We start from the raw sequence: 19,024 nt of genomic DNA, 5'->3' as shown, positions 1-19,024 counted from the left end.
CTCTCTTGTCCGCGGCCCATGTGTTTAAAGAAGCGGTAATCTGCAACTAGCAACAGGGGGCAGGTATTCTTCTTGTGATTGTGAGCCTGTCTCTTTTCTCTGTGGTGGGACCCTACGAGGGAGAAGCAGCAGGAGCAGTAAGAGAGACAGGAAGGGGTAGAGAAAGAAAAATGGTCACAGGCAGACAAACAAAAGAAATAATGATCAGTTTTTTTAAGCACTGCCATATTCAAACAGTCTACTAATCTTGAATAAAGATAGATACATCAACAAGTTAAACGAGGCCATGCTCCAGTATTGCATTGTTAATTGCCCTCATTTTCACATTTAGCTGCATGTCTTTTTTTTTGTTTGCCAGTGAACTGATTCTGCTTCTGTTCTTCAAGCCAGAATAAAATAGCATTTTATATTTATAGTAGAGTGCATTAAAGCAAGTATTAAGGGGTCTACTGTATATACACACACACACACCAACAACAGTAAACTACAGCCAATTTCACACATAGACCGCACAATGTTAGGTTCAATTACCCAGCTAGTGCAGAGGTATTTGGGGTATACTCAATGTTTTTTTTTTTTTCACTTCTATACAGACAATTGTGTTGAATCTGTTACCACATAACTTGACTTTTCCAAATAGATTAAGTGATGCTTATTTAGCATCTGCAATACTAAGTTTAACTTTGTAAAGGTAATGCTTAGGGCTGCAACCAAAAAGTATTCTCATTTTTGCCTATATTAAGTTTTTTCTTCTTCAAAAAATCCAATAATCATTTAGTCTATAACAGTGGTTATCAAAACTATTAATAAAATGAGCCAAGTTAAATTTCACTGATATATAATAATATAATATAAAGTGAAATGTTTATCCACGCATGTTTCTCAAGAGTTATACATTTTTTTGAAAACTGTAAGTTTAACTTTGACACAAATTATACAAATATATTAAATTGCAAATCCTCACATTTTAGAAGCTGGAAGTAAAGATAAGTTTTATCTCACAGTCACAGAAAATCTAAAAAATCTGAAGAGACGCCTCATAACTTCATACGACCTAAACTCTTCAAACAATGAGTTTGAAGAACAACAGAAAAGGACAACAGGAAGACATCCCATTTGAGCATTACATCATACACTGTTCAGAAGTGTGAGTGTGCACTGCCCTGGCTTCCACAACAAGAAGTGGGAGACCAGTGACGACTCAGAGTCATCTCATTGGGCAGCAGAGCATCCATGAATTTTAATGCCTCCTCCATAAGAACCTTCACCTTAACTCATATCCCAAATGAGTGCTTTCAACCAGCAGCCAGTGAGTGGTGTGTTAGATATCTCTGGCACATTATCACTGTTACATGCTTTACATTTCCAAAGCTGCACAAAGGAATCAGAAGGCATTTGGTTGTTACATAATAGCCACTTGTCAGCAGTGTATATGTGCATAACTTAGGCTAGGTTTTATAGATAAAAAGGCTTTTATTAAAAGTGACTGTTACAGAATCTAACACCCACTTCCTTTGTCTAACTACTACAGCCTCCTCCTTCCTTCTCTCCCCGTTGTTATCCTCCTACTCTTAGCTACTTTTTACAATCCACAAACAAGAGCACAGAGCCTAGGCTCCACCAGAGTTGTGATCTTCAAACCTCCTACACATTTCCACTACAAATATGACCACACACACACATCTGCAAGACTTTCCACCCCTAGTGAGCTCAGCTCACCCTTTTCTTGGTCCACCTCCTCCTGCCCATCCAAATCCCTGGCAGTCTCTGGCAGCAGCTCCTTAGCCTCTGCGTGGATGTAACCACACACTTTTGGAGAGACAATGCGGCTCAGATTCCTGATGTCATCTGAGCGATAAACCAGCAACCTGCCATCAGCTGGGGAATCTGTAAACCTCCACAGGGGCTGGATGGCCAGAGAAAGACAGGTGGAGTTAGAGAACAACACAGAGGAGTCAGAGAGGTCACAAGGAGATGACAGGGTTGGGAGAAAAAAACATTTAATCAAAAGCAGAAAAAGAAAATATTGGCGAGGAATGACAACAAGAAAAAGGACAGATACTGTATAAATGAAGTGGCGTATGGCCCCCTTACAAAAACAGTGTAGTAGAACAATAATAGAGCTACAACTCATACACCGTTTAACCATTTTTGGATGTAAAAAAAAAAAAAAAAAAAATCTGAATTGAGCTCAGGAATTTACCCTCACTGTAATTGTTTCACTTCAAAATCAATTTGCTGGAGAACATTAACCTAGAAATCTAGGCGCACCCTAGCAGCAGCAAATTTATTTGGCAGCCAGGGGGTTCGGGAAGCTGGAAAAACCAAACACTGGTCAGGCCAATCACATCGTGTATAGAGTCAGTGGGCGGGCTTAGGGCTGCTGGGAACAGCGGTCTTCTGGAAGACTTGGAGTTAAGCTTTTCTTTGAGAAAAGAACAAAGAATGGCACAGAAATCATTCTTAAAAAAGGAAGATGTGTTCGGAGTTTTGCCGACCGGATACGGCCAAAGTTTAATCTATCAACTACCTTCGCTACCTTCTTCGTTGCTCTGCCTGGTTGTAGAGTTATCCTATTACTTGCAGAGAGAATTTGAAAGACAACCGTTTATCCCGCCCCTCGGATTGAGCCCTGTCAATGGTGAGTTCCCAGGCTTGTCAGGCTAGGAGAGCATATATGTCACTTTCAAATCTTTACAAAATGCTGTATACTTTTCTTTGACATACCTACACTATAGATGTGGTACATTAGAACAGTTAAATTCTCATGAGATAAACTGGGCCACAAGACATAAAAGTGCCTACCTCTCCTACTCTACAATCTTTTACATCAGCTACTACTATATCAAATTAATATTGTTGGGAGCATTCAGTGTACAATTGGCTTTTTCTTGATTTCTTTGTGGCTTTAGTAATGCTGATAATACCATCACAGTATAACTGTCAAAGTCAAATGCCTTGGATGAAATGGCTGACAGTTAAGTGTCTTACACTTACCCTCTCTATTTGGATTCTACAGACATGATGATTTTCCACCTAGCTTCTTACCTCTACGTTGTACTCTGCTGCATCAGTTAGAATGTGAGCAGAAAACTCATCTCCTTCTATGTGTGCCTGCACACGTGAATTCTCCTCTCCTGCAAACACAACACAAATCAGGTTAGTTTTATTAAAATATTGACATATGCCGACTAAATCCAGTAATCTATCAAGTAAAAGTTGCAATGATAAAGTAACATATTATTGTATCAGTCAGTATCATCTTAATATAGCAGTATCTGGATAAGCCCAACTTTACAGTTATCACTCATATTTGGCAAATAGTGGCAATTATTTGATCAGAATTTCTCAGATTAAGGTCTTAAAAACAATAATTTTGTCTGTTAAGCTTTACTTGTTTTGCACATGCAAACAAAGACTCCTGGGAAATGTGGGATTAGGGAAAAAAAAATAAAAAATCTAATTTCCAAAAAAACATATTGGTGAATCCCTAAACCTAGAAGTTACTCACTCACCTACAACATGTCCAGTGAAATAGTTCTGAAGATGAACATCGTAGTTTTCCTCACTTCCATGTTTATCAACAAACACCGCTTTAAAGTTGTCAGTGAAAAGGTCTGTGTTGGTGGTCAAGTAAAGCTTGAAATTTCTGAAAAAGAAAAAAAACGAAGCACAATATCTACATTAACCTAAACATGTTGACATGCCGTCAATACAGTGAGGAGTCACATGGAATTTAGTGTTTAGTGTTTTATTGCCATTAAAAAGAAAAAGGAAAAAATACTTTGGGGATAATGTCTCTTTATTTGATGCAATAATCAATAAAATATAAAATTGACATTGGTCGCTGTAAATGTAATTCTACGTCCTGTCCATAATGACTGTGAAGCGATCCTTTCTCAGCCTGACTTCAATATAGGTGATGGTGGGGGGGTTAATAAAAATCCACATTCCTTGTTCTGTGCAAAAAGGCAAATATCCGCTGAAGCCTATATGACTCTTTAGCAATTTATCAAGAGGGTATCTTCCAAAGTTAGTCATTTAAGTAAAAAAAGAAATTCCATCTTTTTGTTTCTGTTGACAGTGTTTTCTTTCTGAGTTGCAATGGATAGAGAGGGAATTTCCTACTCAAAAGACTAATTTTGGAAAATACCTACTTCAGACAGTGAGCTGGACCTTACATTGGAGATCTGCTAACTCGTGATCTGCAGTATGGACAACAGGAATGATTACAGCAACCCAGTGTTTTAGTACTTGAGATCGGTCTTGGTCTTAAGACCGGTTTCAAGGCCACTTTTTTAAAGGTCTTGGTCTCGGTCTCGTTATCGGCCGCATTTTAACTCTGTCTTGTCTCGGTCCTGGATAAAAAGGACTGGATTTTATTTCAAGACCACAACTGCAGGGATATCACTAAGCTGCCTCTGCATTGTCTAATTGTATTTGTTAACATCATTACTGTGATTGGATGTAAAACTGTCTGCTTCAAATGCAACCAATAACTTCACTAATTTCTAATTTGAAATGTGTAACTGTTAAACCCCTCTCCTCGTCCCCTTAACACACACTCCCAATAAAGTGAATGCAGGAGACAGGAGAAGCTCCAGCTGTCTGGCACTGGTCTGGTCTTGGTCTCAACCACTCAAAGTCTTGGTCTTGACTTTGTCTCGATACACTCTGGTCTTGGTGATGACTTGGTCTCGGTTTAGGTGGTCTCGACTACAACACTTCAGCAACCAATAACTTTTTCGATAGGTGCATGGGCGTGTGCGTTTTATTTTAATGGTCTTAAAAAAACGTCCATCATTACTCGAAAGATCAAAACAACTGTACTTCGAGGGAGGCTCTGTACCTGTGCAGGGCCCTAAAGCTCACTAGGCGCTCCAGGTGAGACTGGGTGTGGACGTCCCTCTTCCTTACAGAGTGCAGCTGGAGGCCTGACAATGGGAGCACCTCAAAATCTGACAGGATGGAGTTCAGAGCATCTGGAACACATAGTGAGACGATAATGGTCACACACGACCAAGCAAAAACTGCGTTTGTTCATTTGACGTTAAATCACCACATTAACACAGTCAAATACTTTAATCCGCTTTCTAGCCTGAATTATGTGGTTTTATTTGGCAACGTTTTATAACACATACCGGGACCAATGTCAGTGTTGATAATTACAGGAAATAAACATAGCACAAATAGCATTAAGTTAGCAGTAACATTAAAGCTAACGTTATCTTGCTAAGTTGCTTACCGAACTCGGGGTTTTCTTCGTGATTCTCTTCCGTAATAACTCTTGATTTAATTGCACTGTTGACCCAACAAGGAGCCAGCAAGGCAATTAAAAGAATGCTCCTCATTTTCAGCCAGCTCAGTCAACTATGCTAGTGCTGTCATTGTCACAAGTTAAGTCAGTTTGTCGGTCTGGACAGCTAGCTAGTTAGCTAAGATACCCGGAAGTAAGGGCACCGAGTGGAAAACATCCGCTTTTAGCATACTTGGGAAATACGTGACGCTGTACACACAGGTAGTTAATTTATGACATTAGAGGTTTGGTAATCGAAGTGTCAACGATCGATCCATATAGTGGTTTATTCCTTAGAGGAAAATAAATGCTCAAATAAATAGATCAATTATAAACAACAAGCTGTAACTGCCTCAGGAAGATTATTTTGGGCCTCCCTTCATTGAGAAATTAAATGGCAGGACATTTGGGTAACTTAGTTGGAGACTAGCTGTTAAGACTATTGTCTTAATAACACAGATACAATGTTTCCCTCGAAAAATTGGAAATTACATATAACCAGCAAAAACATTAGAGATTTATACTTGGTATTGAATATTTTTGCACTTTCTGTGAACTAGAAGAAGAAACAATCTATAATTTATTTTATTACTGCATGTGTAACTTACCAGAATATTTTGGGTTGATGTTCAACATTTTGTAAGAAGTAAAACTGGCAAAACAATTTAATTTCAGGATAAAAACATTCTTATATGTTTAAAAGGTAATAAGATGTCCACTTTTTTAAGAAGAAATGGGCAGACTCCAAACTTTGGACATTTCATTCAAGAACTGCATCAATATGGCTACACTATAAGATAACTTCAAAATAAAAAGGCAATTAAGACTTTTTGTTTTTGATAAATTTATCATGGACTGATTATACACTAATTTAAATTTGTATCACGTTTTTTATTTATAGATTATACTGTATATATACATATATTTGCATATGCCTCTAGTATGGACAGTATACAAACTGTTAATGTACTTGTAATAAAAAAATAATAAAAAAATAACTTGAATTTATTTTTAAGTTGTAATTGGTGGTTGTTACCAAGTGTACTGTTGGGCAGTTTAATCTGTAATAATGCATCACATTTTACAATCTGATGTTATTTTTATGTAAAATCTTAAACCGTAAAGTGACCAGTATCTGTAGGTGTTAAATAGACAAAAACAATTACATTATTTTCCTCTAAAATGTAGTAGAGTAATAGAAGTATTAAATAGCATAAATTAGAAATACTAAAGACACTTAAAACTGTACAGTAATTAAATAAATGTACTTTAGCACATTTCACCACTACAAAGGATAAATTAATATGGCCCATCAATTCTTAATTTCTTTGATTTTGGATCTGGAAAATGGCCACTACAGGTAGTTTAATCTTTTATAATACATTGTACTTAGTCATCATACATTGTACAATATTTTTAGTCTACTTCAAGTGCCATTTGTGTAACTATAACACAAAGATAATGACTCAATTAACAAATCAGATTTCCCTTATTATAGCCATTTCTCCTTTACTGCATATAAGTGGATGCTCCCATCACTGAGCATGCTCAACTGTCAACTTGCAATTTCAGTTCAGGTTAGCCAGTGGTAAATTAAGTAAATGTTAAATTTCCCCTCAGAAACAAAAGAAAAACCCTAAAATTGTAATAAACATTAGCAGAACGACATGGTCAAAATTGTTAAATTAAGTTGAATTCCCTTATAATAACAGTTAAATTCCGAAATACATTGAAATCTCATTCCTGTCTAAGGTTGTTACAGCCATTTATCAAATATCAATAAAAAATCAAATTTTAACATTCAAGTACATTATGAAGCAAATAAAATAAAGAGAAAGACCAACTTGGATTTGGTTTATAAAATGTTTTAATCATGTTAACATAGCTGATACATAGGGATTCAAACAGTTCCACAAGGCTTTTGGGGACTACAATTGAATGAATAGCAAAACAATAGTGGTCCAAATCTCTAATGACAATCACTGGACAGACTAACAAATCACCCACTTGAAGGATGTGTACAAACCTGCATTGAAAATTACTAAACTTGACACTTGGACTTGTGTTTTACAGCATTTGTTCCCATTCCAGTGTAATATCTCAAGAGACATGCATGACAGAATTGTCTTCTTCCCATTAAAAAGGTCCCTGCGATTGTTCAGACAAGCCCCACCATCCCCACCACCCCCACCACCCCAAACAACAGGCATGCTTCAGTGAAAGAGTGGCATCATAACCAGGGCAGAAAGTGAGGATTTAACCAATTGGCACTACTTGGCTGTATTATATTGTGTTGCCAGCATGTAAAGTGCACTAGCTTTCCCTGCAGTAAGAAAAATTTAACTGTTTGAAGTTGGACTTCAGCTGCTGTAACCGTACCACATAACTGTGTAGAGACAGACACACTTATAAGAGCTATAGGGAAACTAGTTTTTTTTCTACATTTCTTATTGGAAAAAAAATCCAAACGTTCTCAATTGGTGGGATTTAAGCTTCCAGTTATTCAACAATGGGACTTATTTTTCTGCCTCTTAATTAAACTAGGAGTCTGATACCATGTCAAGCTATCAATCACTTTTCTACAGCTGAAACTGCACAAATGGGAAGGCCAGGACAAACACAAACCAAAGGAATGGAGGGTTTCTCTTTTCACCAGTTGTCCAAATCTACATTGTGAAAAGAATTTCTTTTTTTTTTTAATTATTTCCTTACATGACTCTTTTCAGCAATGGGTTTCATTGGTAGAATGTTTGAGTGGAGCAATAAGGAATGAAGGATGTGTAAAAAGTTGTTTTTTTTCCTTTTGTTGTTTTTGGAGATGACCCCAACTTTGAGGGCTTATGTTCTTTAGTTCTCATTCTCGCCGCCTTCTCCTCCTTCTCCACCATCGCCCTCCTCAGCAGCGGTGTCTGATGTCCATAACTGAAGAGAGAAACACATACATTTGTTAAAAACACAGTGGAATACAGTCAAATATCCAGAATACTTCACTATTTCTGAATTCTGAAGAGTTTACTCAAATTTGACTTTCTCTGTCTATGCACAATACTATAACTGTACAAACTTGATCTGAGCTCTCATTTACACATTTTCAAAAGCTTTAAGCTCTACTTTCAAGAGGCACTCGCTGTAATTGTCAGTGATTACACATTAGACAAGTCTCTGATTAACATCAATGAAGAAAAGTGCAAATACTAAACCTCTATTTTTAAATAAATCCTGCCTACAAAGTTGGGTTGCTGGACAGTGAATGAAGGCTGAGGTAACTGTATTCTTCAAAAGAAGTGCTGGTCATGTTGTTGAACAGCATTTGAAATAGCGGAATTGGTGGGGATGAGGGGGGTGACTTTACGCAACAGGCAATCTGAATCGTAGTAGCGTAGGATATGAGCTTCTCTTTCTGGCAAGACCATGAATCAGGTTCCAGGACTTTAACCCTGTTTTCATGTGCAATCATTCTGTGTATACATGCAACATTTGTATAATATTGGGTGTCAAAATGAACTACAAGAATTCCAAAGTACATTTGTATACACAGTAGGACTGGGTCATCATTCAATCATCTCCTTTACTGACCAGTGGACAGTGTTTAGCACACAGCCTCCTCAAGGAAAGGGTCTGCGTCTGCACAGCAGCAATGACGCAGCAACTAGTACACCTCACTCAGTAAATTCTTTGCTCACACCTTCAGGATGTGTCCTGGACATTTTCCAAAACCTTTTGGGATTTCAAGTACATGCCTATTCCAGGTTGTTCATTACCATATTAACCCTAATGAATGCCTTCTGGGGAGAGACTGTCCGGAAGTGTGCACAGTTATACCCATTTGTACGGTTCATCGTGTCTCACCCCTTACTATGACAACTAGTATTTGTCCTTACCTTTAAGTGAGGCCATTTCAACAAATTAGTTTGTTTGAAGCACACTGAGAACATAAGTCATATTGAGGCAAAAATAACAACTGTCACACAGTGGAGATCATTTTTGTGTCATGTGAGAGCAGAACACTCACTGTCAGGTTGTCTCTGAGAAGCTGCATGATAAGAGTGCTGTCTTTGTAAGACTCCTCATTTAGCTGGTCAAGCTCTGCAATGGCTTCATCGAATGCCTGTAAGCAAAAAAGGAACATGTTAACTCCACATTGTACAACTGCGAACACGGGAAAGTGACAACATTTTTGTAAGACAGTTTGCAGACCGTTTTAGCCAATTCACAGGCTTTTTGTGGGGAGTTGAGGATCTCATAGTAGAAGACGGAGAAGTTAAGTGCCAAGCCCAAGCGAATGGGATGTGTGGAGTCCATCTCAGTCTTGCTGATGTTAAACGCTTCCTGGTATGCTTGCTGTGAGTTTTCAATGGTCTCTGGAGACAGAGGAAGGAATCAAACTGAATAGAAGAGTCAACGTATGTATGGATTTATGTCCACTCAAAGCAATGTCATTTTTTGAAGTTTGATTTTACCAAAATTTGTCCAAACATTTCTCCAAAAAGTTTTTGAAAAATTCAGTTTCAAGTCAAAGCTACAAAAATTAAACATTAACTCATTGGATCGACCATGACTAGCTATAGTTCGACTGTACAAAAACCCAAGTGTAAAAATGATAAATCTGTGGTTTTGTGGGCAGTTATGGGCTAGACCATTCACCGCACTTGTTGCAAAGCAGCCAGCGAGAGACTTCAGGAGGTTACTGCTCCTGGCCAAGAAATAGCACATAACTGCCAGTAAAAAACATTTTTACATTGTTTTTTTTTACATATTAAACAGAGCGATAATGTGTTAACTAGTGAGCTTTAGGGGTGCTGATAGATGGATTTTGTTACCTTTGGACGGTCTTTGTGCTTAGCTAAGCTATTTGGTGGCTGACTCAAAGCATCATATTCACTGAGCAAACTATAAGCATATATCCCAAAATGTGGAGATGTTCATTTAAAAGTACAAGGCTGGTGATATTTTTTTAACGTTAACAAATCCTAGGAAAAGACCAAAATCAAACAATAAATTATTAGATTTAAAAGTATTGTCTGTGCAGCAAAAGCCTGATATAATAATTTTTAAAAAAAGTCCCCAAAATGCATTACTTTTTCCAGTAGTTTTTTTTTTTTTTTTTTTTAACAATGCATTTCATTTGTTTTTAAAGATTTGCATCAGGAACCAATGGGCTTGGGGCTGAGAGCTACAGACGGGGTGGGGACATCAGAAAGTAGTGATGGACAAACAAATGCAGTGCCAGTTTTTGTCTTTTTATAAGATTTGACACAAAATTCTTAGAAAAATATCAAAACACACTAGCCTTTAGCCTTATGTTTTACACATTACGAATATGTTTTATCCAAGCTCAAAGCTATTTATAAAAAGGGACATTAAAGTGGAATATTGGAAATCAATGTGGTACAAAGATAACCGGCTGATACAGAGTGATAATTTGATGTTCATTCATGTTAAAATTGGATCTGAAATACACAATGCTAATAAGAGAACAGTGAGGTGGGGGAAGAAATTCTGTCAGTACACATTTTTCCATGTAGGAAAGCTGGAGGCCAATTAGCTGCCATCCACTCCCGTTATACCCTCCAATGAGATGGGGCCCTGTGGTTACACGGCCATGACGCATTGCCCTACTTGACGTCATTTCCAACTTTTAGCTTGAAGACACATTTCTATATGGAGTGTAAACAGGCACAGATTTATATTTATAAAACAATAGGGGGGGGACATCTCAAAGACTCCCCACTACAACATACAGTACATACAAAGAAACGCAAAGCACTGAAACTTTCTTCCAGGATGAAATGCCTTTCTAAATAAAATAAATGCAGTATAACTCACTTGATCTCTCGTCTCCAGAGGCAACTTCAGCAAGGTATCTATAGTAGTCCCCCTTCATCTTTAGATAGAAGACTTTGCTCTCGGCATTTGTGGAGTTTTGAATTAAATGATTATCCAGCAGTTTCTGTGAAGACAGAAAATGTCAGATCATTTGAATTGGATGCACTGAGCAAATATTCAACAGTTAAAAAAAGTAAGATTGCACACTGACAGATGAAGAGCTAAATCTGAAGGATATTAACAAAAACAGTCACTGAAAACAGCAGACACACTACATTTAGAGTATAGTAACCAACAGTGCCAAATTAGGCACACATTAAGGCGTGAGAACAAACGACAAAAAATCAAATGTTACAACACTAAAAGTAGGTGGGGCTCACCCATTGTCAAGTGTCCCATTAGCCTGCATCCACCATAGAGCACTACTCCCTTTGTGCAAGTGCTCACCCAGTGTCATTTAGAGGAAAACATTTTCTCTGTGTCCGTTTCAGCTAAAGTCTCTCCACATGTGTCTACAACCCGGCCAGGCCTCTATTGTGTCCCCAACTGTCTTCTGCCCCAGATTCCACACTCTTTCCACAAGTACTCTCCTCCAGTCAGCACTGTATAGCAATGTTTGGTGTCGTATCGCTGACACCAGCCTTACTGCTGATTTTAAAAAAACTAAGTGTAACTATTTTAATTCCCTACTGAAAGTCTAGGGTAAGATACAAGCGCTGCCTTTGTTGCGTCATCCTTACAATTTTTACTTGCATGTACGCTCACCGGCCACTTTATTATTGAGTAGACCTGTTCAACTGCTCGTTAACGCATATATCTAATCAGCCACTCACTTGGCAGCAACTCAAATGCATTAAGGCATGTAGACATTGTCAAGACAATCTGCTGAAGTTCAAACCGAGCATCAGAATGGGGACCAAAGGTGATTTAAGGGACTTTGAACGAGGCATGGTTGTTGGTGCCAGATGTGCTGGTTTGAGCATTTCAGAAAGTGCTGATCTACTGGGATTTTCACACACACAACCATCTCTAGGGTTAAGAGAGAATGGTCCGAAAAAGAGAATATATCCAGTGAGGGGCAGCTCTCTGCTGAAAATGCCCTGTTGATGGCAGAGGAGAATGGCCGCACTGGTTGGAGCTGACAGAAAGGCAACAGTAACTAAAATAACTGCTCATTACAACTAAGGTACGCAGAAGAGCATCTCTGAACGCACAACACGTCATACCTGAAGCGCATGGGCTACCGCAGCAGAAGACCACACTGGGTACCTCCTGTCAGCTAACAACAGAAAACTGAGGCTACAATTGGCACAGGCTCTCCAAAATTGGACAATAAAAGATTAGGAAAGTGTTTCCTTGTTTGAAGAGTCTCGATTTCTGCTGCGACATTCAGATGGTAGGGTCAGAATTTAGCATTAACAACATTAAAGTATAGATCTATGCTGCCTTAAATCAACAGTTCAGGCAGGTGGGGGTGTAATGATGTGGCAGATATTTGTCTTGGCACACTTTGGGCCCCTTAGTACCAATTGAGACAAGTATTGTTGTGGACCAAATCCATCCCTTTATGACCATATTGTACCCATCTTTTAATAGCTACTTCCAGCAGGATAACGAGCCATGTCACAAAACTCAAATCCTCTTCACAGCCTCCACAGTCACCAGATCTCAATCCAATAGAGCACCTTTGGGATGTGGTGATGTGGGAGAATCACGTCACGGATTTGCAGTCGACGAATCTGCAGCAACTGCGTGATGCTATCCTATCGTGTTATCAAAATCTTGTGTGTTTCCAACACCTTGTTGAATTTATGCTGCAAAAGAATGAAGACAGTTCTGAAGGTAAAAATGGGTTTAACCCCAGTACTAGCAAAGTGTACCTAATGTGACAGGTCAATGTAAAAAACAAAGGCAACTCCCATCTCTGGCCGGCAACCAGGATTGGCCTCCATCTAGTCTATATAGTGCAGAAATAAAACAGCTCCTTTTCTATTAGATCACCCACACATTTTGAATATAATTACACAATATACAGCAGAACAGTGAAATTAAATAATTTTCAGAATCTTTAAATTAATTTAATCCGTGCTTTCCCACTGAAAAGGCACAGTTGCTTAAAACAGCAACAGGATTTAAACAACATAGTAATCGTAGTAAAATATGTGGTAATATTTGCTAAAATATAAAACAAGTGTTAGAAATCACATCCTCTGATTACACTCTAGGCTAAATCAGCCGTCTTTGAATTGGACATGGGAAGATTACCGGGGCTAATCTGTGTCAGTGAAACTGTGGTTTACGCTCAAATAAATGCTTTAGAGAGCAGATTAACCGATCACTTGGAATGAAAATGCTTGCCAATAACCAAGAATGACGGTCCTGACTGAGAAACAATATGATGTTTAGGATGGATCTAAACATCCTCTTTAACTTAAATATATTAAATGTAACTTTCCCTTCCAAACCCTGGGAGAAAGAAGCTGCCCTTGTCTGAGCCAAACCTACCCCAGCCGCCACTCCCCAGTCATTTACTGACACAAAGATTGGCTCAGCCAAAACACGTGCATGTCTCAAGTGCTAAGCATTCCTCTTTCACTGCATGCTCTGCACAATAGACAAGAAGAGGGGTAGCCTCGCCTTCAGTGCTTTCACACAAAGCTCTGATTTCAGTCACCAGTACTGACAAGAAAGCACAAACAGTCTTGCTGGATTAAAGCCTGACTGGCTATGTGTGCAAGTGCCTTTACATGACAGGAATTTCTATATTTTTTTCCAGCATGTAGTCCATGCTGGAAAAAAATCCCTCATTATCGATTCAATTAGCAACACTTCAATTAGCAGTTAGGTGGTTCTTTTGTTTTTTTAAACTCAGCAAATAATAGTGATAATCAGACATAACTGAAAAAGAAAAGCATGTGGCAGTCTCTATGACAACTCTGACACAAGTTAGATTTTGAAATGTCACACCACTAGAATACCAGACGAGCCTATGCTGGAAATCCAGTTGAAGGAACCGGATTCACATTTTTGTAGCATTTTATTTGTTCTGAAGCTTCGGATGTCAAGGTATTGTCTACAGTGTCATGTTCTGAAGAAGAGTGAATAGCCTGAATTTGCTCAGTTGTCTGGTCTACAAGCCCTACTTTCACATCCTGTGTGGAAACTGGAGCTCAAACATCCACAAGCCCCTACTGCCTCCCAACTTCTTTTCAAGATTTAAGATTCATTATTTTATTGCTATAAAACTTAGTTTTTCTCAGCTTAGCTTAGATGCAAGTCCATCTGGTTTCACGGTCTACACGGTAGGGCTGTCCTCAACTAAAGAAATTCTTAGTCGACTAACACTTATAGGATTTTGTCGACTAATCGATTAGTTGATTTAATTGACAGAGCTGTGCGCTTTGAGAGGTGGTTAAGACTAGAAAAGCACAATATAAATGTAGTTAATTAACCATCTGTAAAACTGAGTTTGTCCACAATTAATCCTGCAAAAGCACCACTTTAAATCTTGTGTTTACCATAAATGTGCTCAGAAGTTTCTTGGAAATACGTAATTAAGCATGAATAAGCATAAAAAAAATGACTAATCGACTAAAGAAATCTTAGTCAACTAAGACCAAAATGACCGATTAGTCGACTAATTGACTAAGAGGTGGCAGCCCTACTGCTTTGCAGGAAATCAAGGGGTGGAGGGGCCCACAAGCAGCTTACTTGTCTAATGCGGTCTCTGCGCTTCTGCCTTTGTGGGTGCATAACTAACCTGTCAGGCTTCTGCAGACAAGTAAATGCATGAGGACTGACACACCCTCCTCTGCTGACAAACCCCCAGTCAACACTCACTAGCAGAGATACTGAAAGCTGAGTCACAGCTGTGCAAGTGTATATTCTCCAGAACACGTATGGAAAGCTGGTTGAAAATGAATGGCCCCTGCAGCTTTGCAGTGCATTTTTAAAGAAGAAGCTGCTCAGGGAAATTATCTCAATCTTACGGCTAAGCTTTCACCCAGAGCTCCTCTAATCCATTATCAAGGCAGGCTAGAAATAATGCAAAGCACCAATCTGTGATGTTAGCATTAGATTCACACACACACACACACACACACACACACACACACACACACACACACACACACACACACACACACACACACACACACACACACACACACACACACACACACACACGATGATCTGTGCAAACTGGGCTTGAGGGAGTGCATGAGTCGTTTAGACATGTAAATTCTTGCACTTGGCTAACCACATTAGGCTTCTATCTGCCAGATGGGACTACATGGATACTTTAACATAGCACAGCTTTACAGAACACAGATTATACGGGAATATTTCCTGTCTGTCTATGTTCTGAGTTCTCTCTGCACCCATTCAGACACACCTTGCCGGTGTAGTAACTATGACCTTTTGTCAGTTCACGCCCTCAAGCCCATTGTTCTAAATCCAGATTCCCAAAAGGCAACAACAGTGGGAGGACTACATACTACTTCCTTGTCCTCTCCAGCCATATTAATATAACATAGGAGCTCACAGGAAACAGGGCTGATGCCATTTGACACACATTATTGGACTAAAATAATCATGGGTCACTTTAAATTTTGTGACTACAGATGTGTCATGTCATGAAGACCGCTGTGATAGACTCAATGCGGACACGTTAACCTTCAAGATGAGAACATATAGTTTATTCCACCAATTTCTAAGTGTATCATTAAATAGCTAAGCTAAACCAGGTTGAATTATAATGTTGCAGTGGTATATGGGATATTTTACCAGAACGTTGTTGCAGATCTCTTGCAGCTCCTTCTCCACCGTCTCCCGATACTCCTTGACCATCTTTTGCTTCTTCTCACACCCCTCGGTCTTCAGTCCGATACTGGACATCACCCTCCATGCGGAGCGCCTCGCCCCAACCACGTTTTTGTAGGCGACGGACAGCAGGTTCCTCTCCTCGTTTGACAGCTCGTCTCCCTTCTCTGTAACCGCCTTCATGGACTCAGCCATGTCGTCGTAACGCTCAGCCTGCTCCGCCAGCTTGGCCTTCTGAATAAGATCCGTTCTCTCCATAGTTAATATATTTTTGGGGACTGATGAATTGGAAATCCGGTTGTATGTGACAATCAGTTGAGTTGAAGATTGGGTGTAGCAAGTGATTGACGATGTTATTCCCCACAGTTACGTTACAAGCTGCGAAAAGGAGTAGAAAACATTAGTAGGTGTCGATAAAATTGTAACGTTATGCAACTTGAGTGCACAATGGCCCGACGACCGTTATGACATAAAGGAACATATATCCGCCTGGTATGAGCTGGAAAGTGGCACCATCTAGGTAACGGCAGTTAATAATCGCTCAGAGCGGAAAAAAAAAACGTTTCCAGAAACAATTACCTTTAATTACAAAATTACCAGACCGTTTTCACCACCATTAATGTACATAATAATCTGATAAATTGCAGTGTAAAACAACGAACAAATCCTGTCTTTAAACGGATTCTAAACTTAAATTGAGGTTGGCTACGAGCATCGGAAGTGCATCGGATCTGCTGGCAAGCCCGTTTCGCACGGCAACCCGCCACAAAGCTGTCTGGTGCAGCTAGCTAGCAAGTTAGCAAAAGCTAGTTGGCGTTAGCTACATCGGCCACTCCTTTCAGTAAAAAAAAAAAATGTCACGTTACCGTTACACATACAAAACACCAAACGAACCAAAACCAGTTTGGCGATCAAACAGCGATCATATACTTATAGGAAAGGGGAAAGAAAAGTACTCATCGTTTCTGACCTACGGAGGTCCAAATTTGCTCCTCAAATTGATCCGATATGAGAGGTTGGTCAGAAAGGCAAAGAACTGCAATAGCAGCGAAAATACAGCTGAACGTGCTGAAATAGGGCGGTTCATGTGAATGTTGACTTTCCAATCATAAATCGTAATCTCACTTGATCGACAGCAAGGTTGAGCGGTGTAAACCAGTAGTTGTTTAGCGCGGGGAAAAGAGGCGGTCCTTCAGGGATAGTTTGACAGACCGGAACGCTGCAGCGGCTGGGGCCACGGGGTTTCCTCCAATTAGAGCAAGGGATGAAGACGTCATCCCATTGCCATGGTGATGCTCATCCAATCACTCCCTGCTTTCACACGCTGTAGGCACTGTAGGCGGGTGTGGTCCTGGCACTCACTAGACAATTTATCTTTCTTAAATCTTTATTCAAGGATTATCTGGTCATATTTTTCATATTGTCAACCAATTCCAATACCAAACACCAACATCAACAATGAACTTATCTCTCTCACAAGTAGCCTATTGTCTGCATAGTCAATGCCTGGTGTAGTCTAGCTTATTTGTCTGTGCCATAGACCTCCATTGTTTAAAAAAAAACTACTTATAGTTAAACATAGACACATCAATGAGCTACACTGTTGCACTGGATGACATGTTCCTTCACTACCAGGAGCATGGGCACTGTAGTTTATTTCAAGTTAGTCCCACATACAGCATCTCTTTCTTGTTTGAGTAACATGGTGAATTCAGTGTCCAGCTTTTTTAGGAAAAAACCTTTTTTTTTACAAAGATAGCCTAAGTATATTCAATGGCTGTATTTCTCTCTAGTAGGAACCATGGGTATGGAGAAGTCAACAAGTTTTTAGTGATGGACTAACAGTGATTATGGTGTTTCCATGAGATGTGTTGACAGTAGCTAATTAAACTGTAGAATAACTCCAGCTTAATCGATAGAGACAGGACTTGTACACACATTGCCATATCCTACTTTAACCCTTGCCTCTGTACATCCTGAGAAGGATCAGTTTCCACTCTGGAATGCCTCCCACCCCCGGACAAATGAAATTCTACCTGAAACCTTTTGGCAATAAATGAGCAGACAAGGATTGACTCACACATGATGGTATGCCAGTCCCTTTTGCTGTTTAGGGATAAGGATGCCATTATTCTGTATTATTCTGTATGTAGAGGAAAAACAGCACTGTTTATTTGTCTTTCATTACTTCCCAACTTCCCTACCCTGTCTGTGACTCTCATCCCCAAATCCCCATTGTTCTTACTGCAGAGCTAAATCTTGACTCGCAAATATATCAGTCATTTTCTAAAACAGCAGGTCCCTGTAGTTTCTAGCACATTTGATTCAAACAGAAGGAAATAAGGCATTTGTTGGGGACTGTTTTCAGCGGGGGATTTGGTGCTCTGGTGAATATTTATGGCAGCAGTAAAATTTCAATACCGACAATACAGAAAAGTCACAAAATGGACCTTGAGATTGTTATGTCAACTGCTGTTTCCCGGGTCAAAAAATTCTTTTGAAACTCAACTTCAAAGCCATCATGGACAAAAACTCCCTTAAGTGCTCAGAAAAAAAAACGGGAACTTTAACATCATGACAATCTGTTGATGAAAATATATTATTGAAAGCGCCAGATGAGCTACTAAATGGATCTTGAGATGATGCTCATTGTAATAAAGCAAGGATAAAAGAGCTCTATGGGACAGAGGAAAAAAGCTACATCAGGCATGGGAGTTTTCATGCAGAATATTACCAGACATAACCTTTCATTTGTGTTGCTGCAAATACAGCTGCATCTTGTATGTGCATTAAAGGAATACCTATTGTTATTAAACAATCCAATCACGATTGTTGGTTCGTATCCTATCATGTGCTGGCTTGACCTCTGTGAGTTGACTCTGAAAGCAGTTACGAGATCTCGGAGAAAAAAGTGACATTAAGCAGGGTTCAGTTCAACAATGTTCTAAATGTTTAATAAGACACACAAGAATATATACATTTCGTAACAGTCGCTCTGTTCACTTTGTAAGAGTAGATAGATAAGAACGGGGCACCAGAGGAAAGGGGGATTGGTTCAAGATAGGTGCACACAGATAAATC

The 19,024-nt window shown here is 39.2% G+C and overlaps 2 protein-coding genes across 2 annotated transcripts in view; both read right to left on the bottom strand.

Moving 5' to 3' along the window:
* adam17a (ADAM metallopeptidase domain 17a) overlaps nt 1-5,504 on the bottom strand; it is an 18,936-nt gene extending 13,432 nt beyond the window's left edge. Inside the window, exons 1-6 of the mRNA XM_028565271.1 lie at nt 5,246-5,504; nt 4,850-4,982; nt 3,516-3,649; nt 3,049-3,137; nt 1,720-1,906; nt 1-112 (exon numbers count right to left, since the gene is read on the bottom strand). The exon at nt 1-112 is cut by the window's left edge and continues 19 nt beyond it. Coding sequence (XP_028421072.1) covers nt 1-112; nt 1,720-1,906; nt 3,049-3,137; nt 3,516-3,649; nt 4,850-4,982; nt 5,246-5,351 — 761 coding nt within the window. The 5' untranslated portion in view covers nt 5,352-5,504. The remainder of the gene's footprint in view (nt 113-1,719; nt 1,907-3,048; nt 3,138-3,515; nt 3,650-4,849; nt 4,983-5,245) is intronic.
* A 1,641-nt stretch (nt 5,505-7,145) lies between these two features.
* LOC114546572 (14-3-3 protein beta/alpha-1) lies at nt 7,146-17,041 on the bottom strand. Its single transcript, XM_028565427.1, has 6 exons — nt 16,914-17,041; nt 15,908-16,321; nt 11,123-11,246; nt 9,494-9,657; nt 9,309-9,404; nt 7,146-8,218 (listed from the first exon to the last, which is right to left on the bottom strand). Exons 2-6 carry the CDS (start codon nt 16,199-16,201, stop codon nt 8,144-8,146), a joined length of 753 nt encoding a protein of 250 aa, XP_028421228.1. The 5' UTR covers nt 16,202-16,321; nt 16,914-17,041; the 3' UTR covers nt 7,146-8,143.
* Nucleotides 17,042-19,024: the final 1,983 nt, after the last annotated feature.

This window comes from Perca flavescens, chromosome 20, assembly GCF_004354835.1.
Source record: "Perca flavescens isolate YP-PL-M2 chromosome 20, PFLA_1.0, whole genome shotgun sequence".
NCBI lineage: Eukaryota > Metazoa > Chordata > Actinopteri > Perciformes > Percidae > Perca > Perca flavescens.
Note: the sequence above shows the minus strand (reverse complement) of the source record. Positions and strands in the feature narration are given on the sequence as shown.

Coding starts and splice junctions, on each gene's coding strand:
- LOC114546572 (XM_028565427.1), bottom strand. CDS start 16,201: ATGGAGAGAACGGATCTTATTCAGAAGGCCAAGCTGGCGGAGCAGGCT. Junction 9,405..9,493: donor CCTGTGAATTGGCTAAAACG/GTCTGCAAACTG, acceptor TTTTGCTTACAG/GCATTCGATGAAGCCATTGC. Junction 8,219..9,308: donor TTCTCAGAGACAACCTGACA/GTGAGTGTTCTG, acceptor TTCTCTCTTCAG/TTATGGACATCAGACACCGC.